The sequence below is a fragment of the Rattus norvegicus genome, chromosome 2 (assembly GCF_021556685.1).
Source record: "Rattus norvegicus strain SHRSP/BbbUtx chromosome 2, alternate assembly SHRSP_T2T, whole genome shotgun sequence".
NCBI classification, from domain to species: Eukaryota; Metazoa; Chordata; class Mammalia; order Rodentia; family Muridae; genus Rattus; species Rattus norvegicus.
In genome coordinates this window covers 151,743,731-151,763,460 of record NC_141535.1, presented here as the reverse complement: position 1 = coordinate 151,763,460, position 19,730 = coordinate 151,743,731, and the positions used below count along the sequence as shown (strand labels likewise).

The 19,730-nt window shown below is 42.1% G+C and overlaps 1 protein-coding gene across 9 annotated transcripts in view; it reads right to left on the bottom strand.

Annotated features, from left to right (window-relative positions):
• Positions 1–19,730, bottom strand: part of Lekr1 (leucine, glutamate and lysine rich 1) — a 176,721-nt gene that overhangs the window by 27,302 nt on the left and 129,689 nt on the right. For all 9 annotated transcript variants that reach the window (XM_087626828.1, XM_087626818.1, XM_087626812.1 and 6 more), the window contains 1 exon segment: positions 13,335–13,428. In XM_087626828.1, the coding sequence (XP_087482954.1) occupies positions 13,335–13,428 (94 nt within the window).

Below are 19,730 nucleotides of genomic sequence, written 5' to 3'. Positions count from 1 at the left end.
CAAGAGATATTTGACTCTCTGAAAACAAATGTCTACATTGTTTGGGGAAAGGTTATTAGTGACCTTGAGGGGTCAGCACTTGCTGAAGATCAGATGCTCATTACCGCCTGCCTCTAGGTGGACAACTCCAAGTAGACTTCATGGTGTAGGAGTCTTGACAGTGGCCCTAAGGACTACTTCTTCCTCACTTTCCCTATGTCTGGACACAGCACAGCATCTTCCCAGCTATTTCCCTCCCATATACACCCAAAAAAAGAAGTCTTCAACCCATTCTATTATGCCTCTCTTTCCACTATACTAATTCTCCTGACAAAGGATGTTCTCCAGTCCATGTTCTGTATGACATAGCATGCTTCACAAAGTATATGTTATTTTATTCTCTTTTAGTTTCTCTTTTTATTGGATATTTTATTCATTTACATTTCAAATGCTCCCCTTCACAGTTTCTCCTCTACAAACTCTATCCCATCCCACTCCCCCTGCCTCTATGAGGGTGCTCTCCCACCCACCCACCCACTCCTGTCTCACTTCCCTCGCTTCCCCCTACACTGGGACTTCAAGGCTCCATAAGATCAAGGGTCTCTACTCCCATTGATGCCTGACAAGGCCATTCTCTGCTACAAACGCAGCTGGAGCCATGGGTCCCTCTATGTGTACTTTTTGGTTGGTGGTTTAGTCCTTGGGAGCTTGCGGGGGGGAGGGTGTCAGTTAGTTGATATTGTTTTTCCTACAGGGTTACAAACCCCTTCAGCTCCTTCAGTCTTTGCCATAACTCCACTGGGGGCCCTGTGCTTAGTCTGATGGTTGGCTGTGAGTGTCTGCATTTGTATTAGTCAGGTCTGGTAGAAGCTCTCAGGAGACAGCTATCAGGCTCCTGTCAGCAAGCACTTCTTGGTATCAGCAATAGTATCTGGGTTTGGTGTCTGCAGATGGGAGGGATCCCTAGGTGGGGCAGTCTCTGGTTGGCCTTTCCTTCAGTCTCTGTTCCACTCTTTGTCCCTGTATTTCCTTTAGACAGGAACCATTCTGGATTGATATTTTTGAGTTGGATGGTCCCATCCCTCAAACCAGGGGCAGTGCCTATCCATTGGATATGGTCTCTATAGGTTCTCTCTCCTCTTTGTTGTGTATTTAGGCTAATGTCATCCCCACTGGGTCCTGGGACTCTTAGTGGTTTCTTAATGCATTAATTAAAAACAAACAAACAAACAAACAGAACTTCTCACATGAGCTTTTTCCTAGTCTACCACCAGCCTACAGGACTCCTTCATGTGGGCTGACAGGGAATCCCTTTCCTTAGGTGAAAATATCCCACACAGGGTGTGTGCTTGGTAAGCATGTGCAGGCTGGATTCTGGCTCCCTTTTCCCTGGCCAGGACTCTACCAGATGCAGCCTGAACTCAGCATCTTTTGGCTTTCTCCATCCCGGCTCCCAGTGCTTTAAACATTGACTACTGCACTTCAGCCAGACTGGGTGGGGATGGAGAAGCCAACAACTCGAGAGGAAGAAACGCTTTCCAAAACATGAGAAGTTCGAGGCACAACCTTAAGTGTTACTAGTTTATAAGTTGCTCACTGTGTTTTTTTTTTTTGTTTTGTTTTTTGTTTTTTTTTTTATTAACTTGAGTATTTCTTATATACATTTCGACTCACTGTGTTTTAAAAAGCAACTCGAATTTCTTTTTTGCCCAGTGCTTTCTTTTCTCCCTTCCTTACCTTTCTTCATGCCCCCCTTCTCCTTTTCCCGTCCCACTCTTCTCTCTCCAATCTTTGCACTGGGGTTGGGGGTTGAATCTAGGACTTCATGTGAGCTAGAACGAGCTCTGTCACTAAACTCTATCTTCAGCACCTCAAACATTTAAGTACCGAGTGGTAAATTGAAAAAGAAACCCGTATGGCTGATTGGTAGACGTCAGTGATTGTTTTAGGACAGACTCTATCTTGTAAACTCGTATGGCTGATTGGTAGATGTCAGTGATTGTTTTAGGACAGACTATATATATCTTGTAAAATTACATAAAGTAAGAGGGACAGGAAAAACTACAAACTAGATGACAAGGGCTTTGGAAGAGCTTTTTCAGGAAGGAATTTCCTTAATTCTGTTCATAGACAAGCAATTGTGTAGGACATCAGTGGGTCCTGGCTGTAGATGGACTAAAGAGCTGGAGCAGGAAGGAAAGGTTGATGGTGGCCGGCTCCTGAGTGAGCAGAGGGCTCCGTCCTGTTTCCGCATGTGGATCCTCTCACCTTAGGGCTATTACAGGAAAAGGAGGAAGAGAGAAAGGATGAATGGGGATTGGGAAAGAGGAAGAGAGTAGCCGACCAGTACCAGTTTGCTTCCAGTGTGCACAAACTTGAGGGAAGCTGCAACCGGGTGTCGCCACAGCACAAGGCTACCAACTCTGTCATGAGAGGAATATGACACAGTGAATTACCTAACTCTATTACTAACCATTGAGGAGATGAATTCAGGCAAGTGGCTGCTTATGTTTTCATATAAACAGGCAGAGTTACTTAGAAGGCAAGACAGGTTTTGTACAAATTAAACCATTTTGCTGATGGTGTTCAAATAAAGCACAAATTACTTTTTATGTAATAACTAAGTTATTTTTAGCAATTGTGGGGAAACAGATTTCTAAAAAAATAGCATAATATTATGCAAACTCAGAAATTACACAAAGTAAAACCTGGGTACAATGCCCAGGCTTTAATTTTTAATTTTGTTTTTCATTCATCTGTGTCCTCTCCTGGTTCAACCCCCATCCTTGCTAAAGGCTTCCAGGGGACTCCAGAACACTCTAGAGGTTGCTTCTGGAGTTCCTTTTGTGTTTGTAACTGAAAAACATTATTAGTATATTTTTTACAATATGTATCTAATATTGATGTACAAAGTACTATCTTTTCACTATTTCCTAAGTGAAAGTTTTGTAGCTGATTCTGTTGTTCTTTGTCATCCACAGGAGGCAATGCCCTTGTGATGGCGGAACTGACAGTTACTCGCCACTACTGTTCAAACCAGTTAGAATTTCAGATGCCAGAGCAGGAGTCAGACCAATCATTTCTGCCTGACAATGCACAGATCATTTGGGAAAACATGTCTCCCAGAATAAAGTGTTGTAATACCTTCCAAATGTTAAGATCAAATGCTGTTTGAAAGCCTTATTTCCCTCTGTTTAGACCGAGGAGGAGGCTCAGAGGGTGCATGAACTGCTATAATCAAACCCATTATTTTGCACACTAATAAAACATTGGTAAAGGAGAAAACACGTGAAACAGCTTCGAGGAGGTTAAGCCACCCACCAAGATGACCAGCGGGCAGGTATGCACGCCACTGCTTCTGGGCTCAGTGGCTCCAGTGCTTGACACGTCCATAAAGCCTGTCTCCCCGCATCCTACACAGCAAGCCGTTAAAGTTGGTTTCTTTTTTTAGTTTCAAAATACTAAAATATTTCTATTAATGACTTTCATTTAACTTCACTGTGGTCGGAGAAAATACTTGGTCTTAGTTCCTTTAAAATGTGTAACATCAACTATGGTCCGTTTCTCGGTGAGTGCTTTGTGTGCAAATGAGAAGAATGTGTATAGTGTTGGGTAGTGGAGGATACCACAGACGCCTTGTGTCAAGTTTGTTAATAGTATTCTTCAGTGTAGCTTTTAAAAATGAATTCATATGCAATGTCCCAAACTATATATTCCTCCTGGGTTTTGACTGTTTTTATATCTATTATTAAGAGAAAGATTCTAACTTCTAGACTGTGCATCTCATTTTCTCCTTGTAGTTCTATCAGGTTTTGCTTCATGTACTTATATACGGTGTATATCATTTTATATGTAACTTTATATATACTCTGTGTGTATGACTGTGTATGGTATATAGGTGCACCCATGAGACACATGCAGAACCCAGAGAGACACATGGAGTGTCCTGCTCTCCATCTTACTCCCTTGATGCAGAATCCTTCAATGAATTTGGGGCTAGGCTGGCAGTCAGCAAGCTGAAGCAAACGCCTCCCTCTGCATCCCACAGTGAGAAGCAAGGCCTAGCTTTTAACATGGGTGCTGGGGGTTTGAACTCATTTGAGCATTTAGGATTATTATGTTCTTTTACTGAAGAGACCCTTTATCATTATGAAATGATTTTTGTCCCTGGTAGTATCTTTTGTGGTCCCAGGGACGGAACCCAGGGTCTTGCTCTTTCTAGGTAAGCACTCCACTACTGAGCTGCACCACTAGGGTTTTGTTTTTGTTTTTGTTTTTTATTTTGTCATTTGCAAGTTGTACTACAGAGCTATAGTAACAAAACCAGCATGACGTCAGCATAAAACCAGACATATCAATCAATGAAATAGAATTGAAAATCTGGACATAAATCCATATGTCTACAGACACATGAGTTTTGACAGATAAGCCAGATACACTGGGGAAGGCCAACATCTTCAACAAATGGCACTCGACAAACTGGGAACTACGTGTAAAAGAATTCAAATATATCCAAACTTATCACCCTGCACAAAACTCAACTCTAAATGGATCAAAGACCTCAACATAAAACCAGGTTCACTGAGCCTGACAGAAGAGGAAGTGGAGAATAGCCTTGGATTCACTGGAACAGGAAAAGCCTCTCTACAGCCTATGAACTACCATAGGCTCTTAGATACATAATTAATAAATGGAGCCTCATCGAACCAAGAAGCTTCTGCATGGCAAAGGACACTGTCATCCAAAGTGGGCAGCCTACAGAATGGGAAAAGATTTTTACTGGTACACATCACATTGTGGGTTAACTAATATCCAAAATATGTAAAGCATTAAAAAATGGGGTACAGATCTAAACAGAATTCTCAAAACAGGAATCTCAAATGGCTGAGAAATATCCAACAACCTTGGCCATCAGGAAACTGCAAATCAAAATGACTTTGAGAGTCTATCTTATACCTGTCAGAAGGGCTAAGACCAGTAGAACAGCTCATCTGGTGAGGACATGGCATAAGGGACACTCCATTGCTAGTGGGAGCGCAAGTGGAAATCAGTGTGGTGGTTTCTTAGGAAGATGGCACTCAATGTGCCTTAGACCCAGCTATACAACTCTTGGGCATATACCCAAAGGACATTTCATCCTGCCACACACACACTTGGCCATGTTCACTGTTGCTATAGCCATAATAGACAGAAATAAAATAGAACTTAGATGCTTCTCAACAGAAGAATGGATTTTAAAAAAATGTGATGCCTTTACACAACAGAATAATTGTAAATTCTCAGGTAAATAGAACTAGGGAAAAAATCATCCTCAGTGTGGTATCGCAGACTCAGAAAGACAAATATGCTATGTACTCACTCAGATGTGGGTATTATCTATTGAGTCAGTGATGACAAGCTGCAAGCTGTAGACCCAAGAAACTAGATGTAGAGTAAGGAGCTAAGTAGGGTTATGGGTCCCGAGTCTGCTCTGCCACAGGGCACGGCCACTCAGGGAGGTGGGATGCGGGAAGTTTTGATCGAGCTTACCCAACGCTGTCACAGGGTGGGTGTAGGGCTGTAGAGAAGCCCTGTGACATCGTTCCAGAGGTAGGGAAGCACAGTCTAAGTCTGAGACACAGGACAGTTGGAGCTGGCACAGGGGTTCCCGGGCCTGCTGCTGGGAGCCTTGGAAGAGCTGAGAACTGAGTGGGAGCCTTTGCACTGGATCTAGCCTGGGGCCGAGTGGGGGAGAGGGGAAGGAGGGCTCCAGCAAGTCCCAGTGTTGTCCTTAGTTTAAGGCGTGGGCTCAGTGGTGGTCCTGGCTGAGAGTGCAGAGGAGCTTTCTGTGGGCGACTAGAGGCTCTGTAGGCAAAGGCCTTCTCCACTGCTCCCCACGGAGGACTCCAATGAGAAGAGGCAGTCCATGGTTTTAAGGCATTTATTATCATGGTGGAAAGTGGATGTGTAAAGCCATACCCCACTTCTCAGGGTGGGCCCAAGCTTAAACACCTTTTGCAGAGAGGAGTGTCTGAAGGAAAGGTGATTGGCTAGGCCTCCAGGCCTTTAGGTACCTCATTATAATGAAGATCTGTCTTTGAGCCTACCTAGAGCACAGGTCACGCGTCCTCTACATGTAGAGGGGCTTGGGGGCGTTGCCTTATTGGCTAATGGTCACAAATCTCGTGTGTGTGTGTGTGTGTGTGTGTGTGTGTGTGTGTGTGTGTGTCTACAGCTAGTGACAGGGTCCTGGTACCTGGGAGCAGGCAAAGCTCCTACTGTCCCTTCAGGGTCTCCTTAGCTCAACCGGGGACCACTCCTAGCTTTCACAGTCCCACGGGACTAAGGGGAAGATAGCTCTCATTAGAAAGGAGAATAGAATACATAGCTATAGATGTATGTGCCGGAGCGGGTAGGGGAGAAGGGGTATGAGGGAGAGAACTTTAGAGACAGCTGAAATTAAGGTGCATTTGAGAGGTAGTATGTTTACTGAGTAGAGGAGAACCTTCCTAAAATATATACTTATACAAAGGTGATCTAACGGAAATCACCAAATAATAGGGGAGACAAGAGTCCCAACTGGCCATCTCTTGTCACCAAACGAAGCTTCTGGATACAGGACTGGGTTACAGCTAATTGAGTTGTTGGCCAAATGCGTCCCATGGGAACCCCCAAACAATCCAGTCTGCTGCCAAGACTATAGGTTGCTCTCTACAAATTGATGGTTAAGCCTTTATTGCTGAAGACGTCATCTATACAATTCATCCAGCATGGAGAAGTTGAGCTGGTGCCTACCTAGAACCTTCACTCATACATTCTAGCATCTTTGACAGAGGAAGATACTCTGTTCACTACCAAAAAAGAAACAAAAATCAACCCTGTTGCAAACCCTTAGAATGACAATGGTGCCCTACCTGTAAGATATGCTAGTGCAATGGTGGCACAGTGCTTGTGTGAGTAACCGACTGTCACAGTCTGTGTTTGTTGTTGTGGAGAGACACTATGGCAATGGCAACTCTTAGAGGAATCTTTTGGTTGGGCTTGCTTACAGTGTCAGAGGCTTAGTGCATTTGTCAGCAGAGTGGGAAGGAAGCCTGCAGGCAGAATGGTGCTGAAAAACTATCTTCAGAGTTCTACACTGACTCAGCAGACAGCAGGAAGAAAGCCACTGGACCCAGTGTGGGCTTCTGAAGCCCCAAAGCCTACCCACAGTGGTGTTCTTCCTCTAATAAGGCCGTACTTCTTAATTCTTTCAAATAATACCACTCCCTGCTGACCATGCATTCAAATATGAGTCTGTGGGAGCCATTCTCATTCAAACTATCACACCTGATTTGACTTAAGGCCCACTCCAGGAGATGGAACTCATATTCAATACTGCTAGGGTGACCAAGAGCCTGACACTAGATAGTCCAGGGACCTAGGGCAAAACTGAAACTGTACTAAAACTAAAACAAATTGTACTGATAAAAATTACTCCTAATGCTAGACTCATAGCTCAGTGCCTTGCTCAGCTATCACAGAGGAACTTCTTCCTGCAGCAGAAGGGGACAAATTTTAAGGACTCGCCAGCTGAACATTATGCAGAGATGAGAGCCCTAAATGGGGTATTCCTAGCAAATCCCTCCCCTCAGGAACCCTGAGGAAAATGAGGTCGAAAGAGTATAAGAGCCAAGGGGCATGGAGGACGTCAGGAAAATCCTTCTAACTCAACACGAGAGAAGTTCATCTGAACTCACAGAGACTGAGACAGCATACACAGGCAGGCTCTGCACCAGGCCCTTTACATGTATATTATGGCTTCCAGCTTAGTGTTCTTATTGGATTCCTGAATAACTGAACTAGTGGATCTCTGATTTTTGAGTCTCTCTTGTTTGTTTGTTTCATTCAACTCCACAGAGTTGGTTTTTGTTTTATATATTACATTGTATTATACTCCCTTAGAAGTCAGTTTTACTAATGAAAGAGAGAGAAAGAGATGACATCTGGATGGGAAGTGTGGAGAAACTGGGAGCCATTCTCATTCAAACAATCACACCTGATTTGACTTAAGGCCCACCCCATGACATGGAACTCATATTCAATACTGCTAGGGTGAAGGGAATACTGTAGAGGGAAGGGAACTATAATCAATATATATTTTATTTTTACTTATGTCAATGTATCTGCATGTGGGGTTGTGTACGTAAGCATGGGAGGCTGCAGAGGCCACAGACGTCTGATCCCCTGGAGCTAGAGCTACAGATGGCTGTGAGCAGTCCGGCACTGGTGCTGGGAACTGAACCTGGCCCTTTAGAAGAGTGGTAAATACTTGTTACCTCTCTCCAACTTTCCAGTCTCCTGATTCGGAAGAAAGGAAGGGAGGAAGGAAGGGAGGGAGGGAGGGAGGGAGGGAGAAAGGAAGGAAGGAAAATTTATCTGGGTGGGGCAGAGAATTTGGATTACAATGTCCTTTGATGTGTTTGCTTTCTGGTGCTTATGGTCTGTTGAGCTGTGTAAACCTATTTTCATTTAATTCACCAACATTTCACCATCATCTATTCAGATACTTGTGTCTCTACTCTCTCTGCTCTTTAAGGATTCTAACTGCAGGTATCAGGCCACCTGGGTTTATCTCACTACCCCCACCCCCCATGCTCCGCTTTTTGCTCTTTGAGACTTTAAAAGAAAATCTTATCTTAATAGAAAAGCGTTTCTTTCTATTTCATGTGTTTTCAGGTGCACTGTACTTTTCCTGTCAGACGTCTAACTGTCTATTAATCCAATGTACTGTTGTCTAATGTGCTCTTACAGTTTTCAATTTACATCCCGTTTATGGCTTGCATGACCAAACTTGATTAACTAAACATGATAAAATTTCCCTTTACCTCTTAGACATGGCAAACACTCACATCAACTGTTTTAACATTCTTCCATTTTTGCATCTGAATCTGAGTCATTTAAAATATTTATTTTTATGTTATGAGTATAGTGGTATGCTACATGTATGTCAGTGTATGTGTAGCATGTAAATGCAGTACCCACAAATGCCAGAAGAAAGCATTAGATCCCTTGGTACTAGAGTAACAGACAGCTGTGAGCTACCATGTGGCTGCCGGGAACTGAACCTGAGTCCTCTGGGAGACCAGGCCAACTCTGCAGCCCATCTGGGTTGGTTTTGTACTCATTGGTTTTTCTTTTCATTATGAGATCTATTCTTCCAGTTCTTTCTGTGTATGGGAATGATGGATTAGACACCAGGCACTGTGAATTTTACCTTGGTAACTGCTTGTGCTCACTTCTGTTTGTCTTCCAGAATCTGGAGGGGTTGGTGTTCCTATGAATATGTGTAGTATCTACTTGGGGAATGGCGGAGTGTCTTAGAATCAACTTACTTTAGGTCTTTATTTGACATTTGTTAGGATCAGACCACCATCGAATCTCGGCCTAACAATGTCCAATGACAGAATGCCAGCTTCTGTCTCGTGAAAAGAGGCTACGGCCTGGTCGTATGTGAGTGTTTGGTTCTTTATTTCTCTCAGATTGGCCTTTCCTGGCTAAAGCTTGCCCACATGCACGTCCTAGACCACCCACCAGCACTCCTCCTCTCTAGAATGTTCTGCACACACTACTTTGAGAGCTGTTGCTACTTTAATCTCCACAGACTCCTCAGTTCAAGGCAGATGCCAAGCTTAACCTGTCCCCAGTCTCCTGCAGACTGTTGAGGGACCACACTACTACAGTCACAGGACTGTCACCAGCATCCTTCACTGTCAGGTGCCTTGAACCACTGTTTTCTGTTTCTCTCCCCCCCTTGGGGGTTTTATTTGTTCAGACGGAAGAGTAAAACTGATCTCTGCAACTGCACACAGACACTGGAGGATGCAGTTAATGCCACCTCATTTTCTTGCTCTATAGCCTTGATATATTACCTAACTTCTCCCAGGCTGGTTTATTTCCATCTGTAGAACTGGAACAATGATGTCATAAAAATTAAACTTATAAAAATTACACTTATAAAAAGCACTGAGCACAAAGCCTGGTGTACAGTAAGCATGCTAAGAATGGGGACCATTTCATTATCTGGATTAATGGTTTGTGTCAGACATTCCTTGCAGATGATTCTAGATCTAAAATGTTTAATTTTATCAAAGCAATCAATAAAATAATTGTAAAAATTAGACTATGCCCTCACTATTTTAGTTATATGTTTGTTGGGGACAATTAAAAGTGGCATTATGTATAAATAACTTCATCCCTGTCAAACTTTGTATTTTGTGTGCTACTTTTTCCTTCATTGATGATAGCATATTACAACACATTTGGAATCATTAGGCCGCTTGAACTGTCTATTGGCAAGGTTTCTTCTATGTTCCTTCTAATTTGGAATTGATTATCTCGTCGATTGTTTGTTTGTTGAGCAGGGTCTCACTATGCAGCCCTGACTGACCTGAAACACTTCTTGTAGACTGTGCTGGCCTCAAATTCACAGAGATTCTCCTGTTTCTATCTCCCCAGTGTTGGGATTAAAAATGTGAGCTGTCAACCTGACAAACTTAGAAATGATTATTTATTGAAGTTTACTCCACTGTCAACTTGATTATTCTAGTCAAGAAATAAGGTTTTGTTTGTTTTCAAAAGGTGTACATTCTAAAAATGAGGTCATTAATACACTTCCAAAATGTTTCTAGACTGTAATATGTTAATAATAATCTAAGAAAATATTTAGTTGTAATTGGTCTGCTATACTGAAAAGTGAGTGTCAACAAGTGATATGAATTAGTTATGTAATTATTCAAGCTGCAAGAGGGTTTTTTCTTCATAAAATTTTAAATGAATAGTAACAATATTGCACATTTGGAACCAATTTCAAAGGTTCATCATGCCCATTAATTTGCTTTCTTTGTATCCAAGCAATACTTAAAATAAACAAAAATTCATGACAATTAGTAAACAGTTATGTTAAAATGTGTTCTCTTTGTTGCATAGCAACTATTGATTCTATTATGTGTTTTTTACATACTCTAAAATAATTAAGCACAGGCACAAATTGCTATCTACTTTTTAAAAATGTTAAAAGCATTTAAGTTATTAAGTTTCTTCTAATTTGCATGTTACATATTTGTAAAGAGAACATTCCATTCCTATGCAAAGGCACAGTGACCCAAGAGAGATGACAATGTCACATGAGTGATTCTCCATTCTCATGAGAGGACTTTTAAGAAACTTTTTATTCATAGTCTTAATAGCTAACACAGTCAAGACATTCTTATTATTCTCTGGTTTTACTGGTCTGATCATGATTTACTGCTGGTTAAATAGCAACATTCATTATGGAGTGACGTTTTCTCAACTTTATACTATAGGAGATTATACATGCCGGACGGAGGACATCATGAGGTCGGCGACACAGAGTGGAGACCGCAAGCACTAAGGAGGAACCATCCTGATACTGCACAGGATTCTTTATACCACCAGGCTGACTTTGTCCAAAGTGAGAGCATTGAATTTTTAATGTCAGATGCTAGTCAGCATTTTCCTAATCTCTGAGCAGGACTAGAATGATCCATAAGGGCTCTTCTTCAATAGAATGCACCCCAAAACCCTCAGTGGGGTGTGAACAGGAAGGTTTCTCAGGAAAGGTAGGACGTCCACTCCATGAGACCTTGGGGTTGGAGAAGATGACTGCCGTCTCTTGAGCCTGGTAACTATCACAGCGGTCTGAGTCTAGGCAGTCTCATAATAAGTATCCACAACTGCTTCCCAACGAGCCGCTTCCATCTCCAGACTCACGGTCATGACAGACTTTCTCCAGGTCTTCACCACAGTGCCCAGACTACTCTAGCATCTGGTCACTAAAATGCTCCCTGTTTTAGACTGTTTGCTTGATAGGCTAGGTGGTGCTGGAATGGAACCCAAGGCCTTATGCATGTTGGGAGATCATCTTTTTGAGTATTAAAACATTCAAATGATAAGGATCAGGGAAATGAACAAGAACAGACCATCTAACTAGACCAAGAATCATCAAAAACTCTAAGTGGGAGAGTTACACAAGAAGGAATAGGTCTACTCTATGAAGCAAGACTAAGGCATTTACAGCAACTCCAGCCCACAGTCTCAAATTTTATTCCCACCTATGTACAATAGTGATTTCCTTCCTCACACAGGCTCTCTTCAGTCCAGGCTGACCTCAAAGTCATATTCTTTGTGCATCAGCCTCAGCATTAGGTACTAAGTGTGTTAATACCATAACCAGATGGTCATTTTATAGTTCTAATCCGACTATCTAAGGACAAAGGAGAAAGTATTGATTCATAACAGGCTAGTACTGGTTGAGAATGTCTGACCACAAGAAATGAAGTAGCAAATTTAGAATCCAGCAACGCCATTAACGGTGCATAAGGGGTTTCAATATGCAGGGCGGCATAGGGAGGAACGGCAAGAGGAGCCAACAGCTGGAAAGAGGCTGAGGTTACAAGCAGTAGGATCCAATCCCCAAGAAGAATCTGACAGTAGCTGAACACATCACAAGGAGCACAGCTACCTCCCCCCTCCACGCCCTGGATTTCAGCAGGAAGCTCCAGTTATGGAGAAAATGTAAGCCATAGGAATTAGTGTGCTGGAGGCTGTGTGTAGTTCTCAGGTAGTGCTTTGCCTAGCACGTTCATAGCTCTGGGTTCCAAACCCAGCACTACCCCAGTTTGTTGCAACAAATGATACAGCTAGGGGAGAGGGCCTGGGGTCAGTGAGGAGGGCTGAAGCTTGGGTCAGGGAGGCACTGTGCTGCTGAGAAAGAAGGAACTAACAGCTTAAAGAGCCTGACTTGCGATGTTAGACACATTTAAGTCGTTTTTTGTTGAATCCTTGAAAAATATAGCAAAGTCCAAAGACCACAGTGGACTATTTTCATCCTCTGAGAGAAAACAGTTCTTAGTAGTAGGAGAATATTTGCTCATTTAACTTTACCAGAGTAAAATGATCAAAATTTCATAATTAATAATTTTAAATCATTTCTATTCTCTTATCTTTGAAGCAAAGAAATGAGAGTTATTGGTATTTCTGTGGTTTAACAAGTATGATCAAATTCAGATTCTGATACTTGCTGGAAAAAAGTAAATATTTAAAGATTAAAATGTTTTCTGCATAAGAACCAAGAAATGTCCTAAGATTACAGGATTATAAAATCTATTTTTTCATTTTCCCATTTTTACTTTTTACCACATTGTCTAATATTTTGGAAAGTACATATATCTTATGTATATTTGGAATTGGAAATTCCAGATGGATTCAAAAGAATTTGCCAAAGCAAAGACACCTATCTGGAACAGTCTTTGGGCAGATGGATACAACATTTCAAAAGCAAGCTAGACACATGCAGATGACAGCCACAGCCTTACCTTCTCCCTCCAGCTGTCATCGCTCAGCAGCTTCTGTCTCAGGGTTTCCTGCAGCTGCTCGATGCTTTTCTGATGAGAAACCAGCATCAATTCCCTGAAAACCACAAACCCAACATATGAGTTAGGACTCAGCCCTCATGATCATCCAAAGTTCCAATTCCTGTCTTCTCTGATGGTATTTGTTCACAACACAAGATGCTTACTCTTCAGCAGCATAGATACTGCTTTGGAGTGAAACCCAGTCACCTCTGACTTGTCACTTGTTGCTCTGTCACATCCATTCAAGAGCAGTTGGCCAGAAGCCAAGGGCTGAGGAGATGCTCAGTGGGTAAAGTGCTTGCCATACAAGTGTGAGGACCTGAGTTTAGAACCCCAAAGACACACGGAACCTAGAAGCTCTCAAGCCTGCTAGCTTCATATATGCTGTGGAGAACAGAAGGAGCTGCCTCGAATGAAGTGGAAGGCGAGGTTCAATTCCTGAGGCCGTCCTCCATATATCTCCACATATGTGCAATGGCTCGTGCATGCCCCCACACACAAACACACAGACACACACAGACACACACACACACACACATACACACACACACCTCCTACCATGTACACAAGATTTTTTAAAGCTCTGAAGTCACATCAAGTATTTTTTTTCAATCACATTGCAATAAAATTAGAAATCAGTAAGAAAAATTTCAACACTCTACATGCAAGTGTATGTTAAATAACTTATTCTTGAACGACCAATGATCAAGAAATGAATTTAATTTTTTCTTGAAACAAATGAGAGTGGAGACACATACACCAAACTCTGTGACAGGGCAGGCATAGAGTGTTAAGAGTCAAGTTCATGATAATCAATAAGTGGGTGACAGTCACAGAAAAGCTTAAATATGCCATCAATGGCTACATGTCAAAGAACAAAAGAGAACAAACCAAACACAAAATTAGGAGGAAAGAGAATGCATTTCAGATAATAAGAAAATGAAATAGTAAACTGCGGTTATAGTTTGTTTTCGGTTGCTATGATGAGGACCATAACCTAAAGTAACTCATAGGGGAAATGGTGTATTTGACATACATGTCTTCTTTTTTTTCTTTTTTCTTTTTTCCTTTTTTTCTTTTTTTCGGAGCTGGGGACCGAACCCAGGGCCTTGCACTTGCTAGGCAAGTGCTCTACCACTGAGCTAAATCCCCAACCCCCCCTTTTTTAAAGATTTTATTTATTTAATGTGAGTACACTGTAGCTGTCTTCAGACACCCCAGAATAGGGCATCAGATCCTATTACAGATGGTTGTGAGCTACCATGTGGTTGCTGGGATTTGAACTCAGGACCTCTGGAAGAGCAGTCAGTGCTCTAACCACTGAGCCATCTCTCCAGCTGACATACATGTCTTAATCACAGTCCATCGTGAACAAGACAAGACAGGAACTCAAGCAGAGACCTCGGAGGAACGCTGGCCCTTTTGTGTTCCCTATGGACTGGTCAGTTTACTTCCTTACACAGCCAGTACCATAACCCTGCAGACCCACTGCACACACCCATAACTAAGCTAGAAAATGTGAAACTCAGTTCAAGACAGCTGGGAGCGGTATGCTGCTCCAAGGAGTCTGAGAGACCCACAGAGGCTCTGAGGGGAGGTGCTGCCATGGAAGATTAGCCTTACGAGTGCTCTGGACCACCATCACCACCACCACCACCACCACCAACAACAACAACAACATCGGCAGTCTTACAGAAAGATGCTTTGTAAAGGTGGTTTCATGAAATTGGACAAAAAGTGGCGTGCACAGCCAAGAGAAGCGGAACTAGAGACGTGGTGGTGACAGATGTGGGAACACAGCCATGGGTGTCTCCACTCTGGCTCCTGCTGGGAAGGAGAGAGCACAGGGTGCTGCTGCAAATACAACTGTCGAGCTTGGGTAACTGCAGGGCAGCTGGTGCCCAGGGCACTGCAGCCTGAAGCTCTCAAAGGTCCCGTTCCTGATTCTGAACAATAAGATATCCAAGATAAAGATGTGGGTATTTTCTGAGTTAAGCCTCCTCAAAAGACCTCTTTGGTCCATGCTGTGGCAGGAGGCCATGTTGACGTCAGTGGTTCATGCTGCAGCTGCAGTTCGTGTGGATGTCCAAGGACCATGCTGCTGCTGGAGACCATGTTGAGTCCATGCAACACAAATTGAACTTGGTGTATTTTGGCAGAGGGTGGGCATAAGGGTGGGAGAGAGGACTTGGGGGGAATGGGAAGTGAGTGTGATTGGGGTGCATTGTATGAAATTCTCAAATAATTAGTACAAATAATATGTTGAGGGAAAAAAAGAAAATGTTTCACAGACTTGATTACAGGCCAATATGATAGAGCCATTTCTTTTTTCAATTGAGGTTCCCTCTTCTCCAGTAACCTTGTTATGTGTCAAACTGACAAAAAAAAAAACAACCCAAAAACCAAATCAGCACAAACATGAAAAATCCAAGTACGCACTGCTGGGGCTGTTAAATGTGGCTGCTTATATGGAAGCCCTGAGCTGGCTTTGAAAACCAGCATAAGGTAGCTCACAGCTGCCTGGAACTGCAGCTCTATGACATTCAGTGTCTGCCTCTGTCCCCCAAGAAGGCCTGTAACTTATGTGTACATCCCTCTGTCCTCTGTGCACATAAGAAAGACTTTGAAGAAATAAGATATGGCCATATGTGGTAGCATGCTCTTTTAATCCTAGCAGAGGCAGATGGATCTTTGTGAGGGTGAAGCCAGTCTTGTTACATAGCAAGTTCCAGGACAGCCAGGGCTACATAGTGAGTCCCTAACTTAAAAAAAAAGAGAGAGATGAAAAGAGCCATCACAATGGGTAACACAGAAACTGATAACTTCCTGAACCCACATGCTTTCCCAAGGCTGAACCATGTTGTAGAAGAAACCCAAAGAGAATAATAACAGGTAATGAAACTCCATCTGTGATTTAAAAAACAAGTCTCCCACCAAAGAAAAGCACAGGGCAAGATACCTGCATTGCTGAATTCTACCAAACATTTAAAGAATAACTTATGTCAGGTTCTTCTTACACTACTCCACAAAATTCAGTACAAGCGCATCTCTCCAAACACAGCCACCGATGCCAGTCTTATTCCACTGTCAGCACAACCACACAAGAACATCTCAGTTGTAAAAGGTTGATAGTCCTGATGAACATAGATACAAAAAGCCTCAACAAAACATTAGCAAAAATTAAAAGGTTATTATCATTATCCACGATAGTTAAACATATATACATCCACAAACAAAATAAAGCACGCCATCAAAATGGAGGACAAAAGCTATTTGATCAACTCTATTCATGAATAATACCTTTGACTAAATTCAACTCAACACTGAACAATTTAGGCATTGAAGGAGCATACGTAAACTTCAACAGAATACAATAAGCAACATCTAATCTTGTACTGCATAAGGAAAAGCTGGGAGTATTCTCTCATAATATCCAGAGCAAGACCACCAGTTGTACAATTCTGAAAGCTCCAGGCAGAGCAATCGAGCAAAGGAGAGAGAAGAAGGCATCTGAACTGGAAATGAGGATGGGAAAGTGGCGCTATTTGCAGACAGCATGCTCTTACCTAGAGAAAAACTCGGACTCCACCAAACACCTACAGGGATTAATACACAAATTTAGGAAAGTTGCAGGATACAAAATGTAAAAATTAGTGTTGTTAAATACCAATAGCAAATTATCTAAAATAGAAACCAAGAAAGCAATTCCACTTTTCCAGTAACCATAAAAAATTAAATGAATGGGAGTACGTCTAACAAAAAGGGTGAAAGTTCTCTACAATGAAATTAGATAAAACTGAATTTAAAAATCAAAGAGAACACACAATAAATTGAAATACATTCTGTGTTTATAGATTGGATGAATCAATACTTTTAAAATGTACATTTTGCCAAAAGTTGTTTATAGAGTTATAATCCCTACCAAAGACATTCTTCAGAGAATCAGGGAGAACAATCCTGAAAGTTCTCCGGACCACATGCATATGTGCATGCACACACACACACACACACACACACACACACACACACACACTAATGCACATACACAGCACACACACATATTTGCACCTACAAGAGCATTAATAAACAAGTGTTTACCAAAGAAAAACAGCAGAGAGAATATGCTAAATAATTTCAAAATAAGCTGCAAAGTTATAATAATCAAACAGCAGGAAGCTGTCAGAGACAGACTCGACCAGCATTAGAATAGAACAGGGAATGTGCATGTGGACGCACACTGTACTCATGGGCTTTTAACAAACACCCAGCATTCGAGGAGGAAGGACAGTCATTTGATAAACAATGATCAAAAAAATTGAGTCGACAGAGAATGAAATGAGATCCCTTAACTGGCCAGCTGCAAAATCAAACAAAGTGAATTAAAGGCTCAAAGGTAAGGACTGGAAAAACGAAGCTACTGGGAGAAATTATGAAGGAGACTAGGGCATCTGAATGGGCACAGTCTTTTTAGAGAAGACCTAAAAATCACGGTAAACAAAAACATAAATCGACAAATGGGATTATGACAAAGCAAAGACCTTGTGCAGAGCAAAGGAAGCAGCTATTGAGCTGAAGAAGCAAGCTGCACCATGGGAGGCCATACTGGTAAACCACACAGCTGATAAGGAGTCAACATCCAGATAGAAGAAATTCAAGTAACAGCAAAAACCTGATATGATGTACAGTAAACATCTCTGAAGAGAAGACAAGCAAATGACTCAACAGGTATGTGCAAAGTGCTCAATACCACCAATCACTAGGAAGTTCAGATCAAAGCTTATATGAGTTATACCACTTTATCCCAGTAAGAGTGGCTACTTCAAAGCGAGAAGTGCTGCAGAAAGGAGAAAAGGGAGCCCTTTCTTACTGTTGTTGGGAATGTAAATTAGTGTAGCCATTTTGGAGAACAAGATGGAAGGTCCTTAACAAACTAAAAATAGAACTACCATATGGCCCAGCAATCTCACTGCTGGGTATGTATCAAAGGGGGTGGGGAATCGTATGTCAGAGAGACATCTGCACTCCCATGTGCACTGCAGCAATAGCCAAGAAATGGAAAGAAGCTAGTACCCATCACGTGAATACAGAAAAAAGGTTGGTAAAACACAATGGCATACTATGGCGATTACAAAGAATGGACTCCTGCCATTTGTGACAATGGTTAGAACTGGAGAGCATTGTGTTAAGTGAAATAAGCCAGGCACACAAAGACAAGCAAGCGCTGCATGACTCACACATCTGTGGTTTGCAAGGAGCTGATCCAATAAGGTTTAAGGATAGAATACTGGCTCCAGAGGTGAGAGAGGCTGGGAGTAGAGAGAGGTGAAGCACTTGCTCAGTGATGACTGACGACAGTAGAGTAAGAAGGTCTGGTGGTCTAATGTTAACTGTGAGGCACACTTCCAAAAGTTCGAAGAAGGTATTCTGAATAGTTTCATCACAAGGACATGATAAATGTTTGAAGAAATTCCTGTGTCTAACCTAGCCACATATCTAAAATCAAAGTTAAAAGGGTAAGTGGGATCTGATCTAATATCATGGTCTTGCTATCTATGTGTAGTTGGAGAGGGTTATAATTTCCCGAGGTATGATTTCCCTCTTTTAAGCCAGCCTCAGGTTCAACTGTAAAGCTGTCAGTTATTGCCAACACACAAGCATCACTACTGCAGTTTTTCACTTGTGAAAGCTGCTGGGGGGGGGAGGCTTTTAAGTCAGTTCTGGCTGGCTCCCCACCCCCCAAGTCTATGTTCAAAGTGCATAGTGTCTTTAGTAACTAAAACTTCTGGGGAAGCAACCAAGCACAACAGCCTATATTGTTTGGGGGACTCTCTTGGGCTCCCCTGGCCAACATCTTGAAAGGAGGTTTCTCACATCAGGTACTGGGCTGGGGGAGGTTATTAGATTAGATAATCTATGGCTCTTGGAAGGAGTCTTATCATCCTAAGGCATATAACTTCACTTAAGTACATATATAGGTATTCACATATATGTATTATATGTGACTTTAGGTAAATATGAAACAATGATTCTCTATATGGTTTTCAAGCATCCTAAGCATTATTTAACCCCCACTCCCTTTCTACTTCCGCTCTCCTAAACCAATATAATTCCTAGCTTTACTCTAAATATTTATCCTTATGCCCACAAATGATGTAACTCACACCTCTTGAAGAAGTTTCTCTTTGAAGCAGAAGGAGACATTACAAAAAACCATAACTAGCCAAAAATGCAAACTGTAGATTGCTGTCTGTAAACAGGTGGGGGTAGGTGAAAGACAGGCTAGAGCCTGTGATTGGACAGTAGAAAAGGAGCACCGGTGAGAGTTTTTGAGAGGCAGGATAGATGGGGAGAGGGAGA